The sequence below is a fragment of the Vigna unguiculata genome, chromosome 5, assembly GCF_037176805.1.
Source record: "Vigna unguiculata cultivar grain cowpea cultivar isolate G323 ecotype 2 chromosome 5, ASM3717680v1, whole genome shotgun sequence".
In the NCBI taxonomy this organism is placed as follows: domain Eukaryota; kingdom Viridiplantae; phylum Streptophyta; class Magnoliopsida; order Fabales; family Fabaceae; genus Vigna; species Vigna unguiculata.
In genome coordinates this window covers 11389773-11393219 of record NC_140796.1, presented here as the reverse complement: position 1 = coordinate 11393219, position 3447 = coordinate 11389773, and the positions used below count along the sequence as shown (strand labels likewise).

At 37.0% G+C, this 3447-nt stretch overlaps 2 protein-coding genes across 2 annotated transcripts; both read left to right on the top strand.

The window, feature by feature from the left end:
- Window positions 1-205: 205 nt before the first annotated feature.
- On the top strand, window positions 206-1557 carry LOC146886072 (laccase-7-like). Its single transcript, XM_085673290.1, has 5 exons — window positions 206-301; window positions 652-803; window positions 968-1209; window positions 1346-1474; window positions 1535-1557. The coding sequence occupies exons 1-5, from the start codon at window positions 206-208 to the stop codon at window positions 1555-1557; spliced, it is 642 nt and encodes a 213-aa protein (XP_085529416.1).
- Window positions 1355-3241, top strand: LOC114182993 (laccase-7-like). The gene is made up of 3 exons (XM_028069807.2): window positions 1355-1474; window positions 1588-2559; window positions 2902-3241. The coding sequence occupies exons 2-3, from the start codon at window positions 1626-1628 to the stop codon at window positions 3030-3032; spliced, it is 1065 nt and encodes a 354-aa protein (XP_027925608.2). The 5' UTR covers window positions 1355-1474; window positions 1588-1625; the 3' UTR covers window positions 3033-3241.
- The last annotated feature ends 206 nt before the right edge of the window (window positions 3242-3447 follow it).

The following is a 3447-nucleotide window of genomic DNA, read 5'->3' as shown; positions in this document are numbered from 1 at the left end:
AACTCAAATCTCATTTGCTTGTGTAATTAATAATTTCTAAATGAACAAGCAAACAGAAAATGTCAAATTTCACACACTATATCTATATATATAAAGTTCATGGTGTCGTTCCATGATAACTAAGTTGTGGTCCACACAAGCTTCCCTAATACACTTTTACTCAGTTTCTCTTGGTACTCTTCTCTCTGTTGTTTGCAGTTAAAACATGAAACTTTTCATGCTTTTTCTTCCATGGACTTTTGCTCTTTTATCCTCTTCCTTCGCTTCTACTTCTCCTTCTGTAGTGGAACGCATTTTCAGAGTAATTGGCTACCTCCCTTTATACGCTTTTCTTCCACCGTAAAGTAGTGCACCAATTATATAACTTACAATATTATTCTTAGGTACACTTTCATAATTATAACTTTTGCAGCATTTTTTTTTTCTTTTGTTCTCTTTCTATCTTTTTTCCTAGTTGTACACTTTCATAATTAAGCAACTAAGCTAGTTCCTAATTTTCCGTCGTCTTTTGGTGTTTTAAACCAGCCAATGCACATAACAACTATGTATTGAGACATGAAAATTTTCAATCTGATATACACTACTTTTACGAAACTACGTACGCCTTTAGTTTCTGCATAGATTCATATTATTGAATTTCATGTATTGCAGGTTCAAAACCTGAGAATCAAACGCTTGTGCAATGAGCGAGTAATTGTCGCAGTTAATGGACAATTCCCTGGGCCAAATATTAATGTCCGCGAAGGTGACACTGTGATTGTTCATCTATTGAACGAGGGACCTTATAATATCACTATTCATTGGTAAAACTTCCATATATGCATATCTTTGAAAATGCCATGAAATCGTTTTCCTACTGATCATTACTACAAATGAGCTTCACGTCATTATAGAAATTTTAAGGGATTAGATATAAAAAACTCATTTGGAGTGTTGTTCTTTTGTAATGTATAAACTACACGTGTAGGCATGGAGTGTTTCAGCTCTTTAGTGCTTGGGCAGATGGTCCTGAATATGTTACTCAATGCACAATCAGTCCAGGAAATAAGTATACTTACAAATTCAATGTAACGCAACAAGAAGGAACCCTATGGTGGCATGCTCATGCATCTGTTTTACGTGCCACAGTTCATGGTGCTTTCATCATTCAACCTCGTTCAGGCCTATTTCCGTTTTCTAAACCTTACAAACAAGTTCCTATTATATTAGGTACTGTCTTCTGTTAAGTTTGTGAACCTTTCTTGTGACATATAATAAGTCATCTATATCTATGAAGCAACCATTCTTAAATCATCTGTTACTGGAAATTTGTCTTCTGAAACAAGATATTATTACTTAAATGTAGGTGACTGGTATGATGCTAATGTTGTGGATGTTGAAACCCAAGCACTGGCCAGTGGTGGTGCTCCAAATGTATCTAATGCATTCACAATCAACGGCTTACCTGGTGATCTCTTCAATTGTTCTCGTTCTCGTATGTTTCCTCCTTGTTCATTAAATTGTTCATGTAAACTATAACCATTCATGAGTTTAGGTTTTGAGATATTCAACTCATGACATATTTATCTGACTCTTTGGACAATTTAGAGACATTCAAGGTGAAGGTGAAGCAGGGAAAGACCTACATGCTACGAATTATCAATGCTGCACTCAATAACCACCTTTTCTTCAAGATAGCAAATCACACTTTCACAGTTGTTGCTGTGGATGCTGCATACACTGACCACTATATCACCGACATCATCGTCATCGCTCCTGGCCAAACCGTTGATGCACTATTCACGACAAACCAACAACCTTTAGGTTCATACTACATGGCTGCATCTCCTTACTCTCTTGGTGTGCCAATCTTTGACAACACTACAACACGTGGTATTGTCGTTTACGACCATGCAACACCATCATCACACCCCCTGATGCCAATCCTACCACCTTTCAATGATACAGCAACGGCTTACAAATTCTTCAGCAACATTACTGGTAAGGTGGGGGCTCCACACTGGGTTCCTGTGCCGTCTAAGGTTGATGAACACATGTTTATTACTGTTGGAATGAATCTAGAACCGTGTGATCCTAAGAATGCCACTAATGCCACGTGTGAGAGTCCACTTGGTCAGAGGTTTTCCTCTAGTATGAACAATGAGTCCTTTGTGATCCCAAAGGGGAGAGGATTCTCTATGTTGGAAGCATTCTTTAAGAATGTGAGTGGAGTTTACACTGCTGATTTCCCTGACAACCCTCCGGTTATGTTTGACTTCACCAATCCTAATATCAGTTTTAATACGAAGCTTTTGTTTGCGCCAAAATCAACCAAGGCGAAGAAACTCAAGTTCAATTCAACCGTGGAGGTTGTGTTTCAGAACACAGCATTTATCGATGTGCAGAGCCATCCAATTCACATTCATGGTTTTAGTTTCCATGTTTTGGCTCAAGGGTTTGGGAATTTCAATTCCACCACTGATTCACCCAAGTTTAATTTGGTGAATCCTCAACTGCGCAACACAATTGCTGTGCCTGTGGGAGGATGGGCTGTGATTCGATTTCAAGCAAACAATCCAGGTAATTAATGATTCTCTTGATAACATTGCTGCATCATCAACTAAAGAACAATCTGCTCGACACTTTCATTCCACAAACTTTACATAATTTATCATCTTCATGACAAAAATGTTAAACAGTGTCAACGTATCATTGTCCAATTCTATATCCCCACAGAACACTTGACATGACACCAGCATATATTTTCTATTTTATCTTGTTTACACCTTATCTTTTTTCCTTTCCTTGCATGATTGATCACATATGCTGCTTTCTGTCTCTTTAGTTTTATCTCTTTCTTTCATGAACCCCAAAATGGGGGATATGCATTACCTATAATATATGAATTATCTTTTTGTGTAGGGGTATGGTTTGTGCATTGCCATGTGGAAGATCATGTGCCATGGGGACTAGACATGGCTTTTGAGGTTGAAAATGGACCAACTTCTTCAACTTCACTCCCTCAACCTCCTACTGATCTTCCTAAATGTTAAGGACGTTTTGAGAGTGCATCGCCATCAATTCTTCATGATTATCTACTTAGAGTTAATGTTTTGCAGAAAGCCAAAGTGGTTATGCTGAGTCTGGAAAAATAAATTAATTATCATTTGGGAAAGTCAAAGTGAGATAATGTAACCGAGTGTGTAAATTCATGGTGTATATTGTGTGTATTATTTTTATGAGAGTACTTTTTTTTCTCTAATTTTCTCATTTAGTATGATATAGTTCTTCTGCGGTCAGTTTTATTTTTTCGATTCTCATGAAGCATCTTTAATATCTTCTTCGAACTTCTTTTCTTTTTGTTGAAGTTTTCTTTAGTTTTATCGCAAGACAAAATTCAACCCCTTGTGTATTCATTATTCTCACAATCCCAGATTGGTCTTTGATTCTCATCCTTTTATGCTTATT

Bases quoted from the DNA above. Each gene is read 5' to 3' on its own strand.
- LOC146886072 (XM_085673290.1), top strand. From the start codon at position 206: ATGAAACTTTTCATGCTTTTTCTTCCATGGACTTTTGCTCTTTTATCC. The intron at 302-651 runs GTAATTGGCTAC...CATGTATTGCAG, and splicing joins TAGTGGAACGCATTTTCAGA to GTTCAAAACCTGAGAATCAA. The intron at 804-967 runs GTAAAACTTCCA...CTACACGTGTAG, and splicing joins TATAATATCACTATTCATTG to GCATGGAGTGTTTCAGCTCT.
- LOC114182993 (XM_028069807.2), top strand. From the start codon at position 1,626: ATGCTACGAATTATCAATGCTGCACTCAATAACCACCTTTTCTTCAAG. The intron at 2,560-2,901 runs GTAATTAATGAT...CTTTTTGTGTAG, and splicing joins ATTTCAAGCAAACAATCCAG to GGGTATGGTTTGTGCATTGC.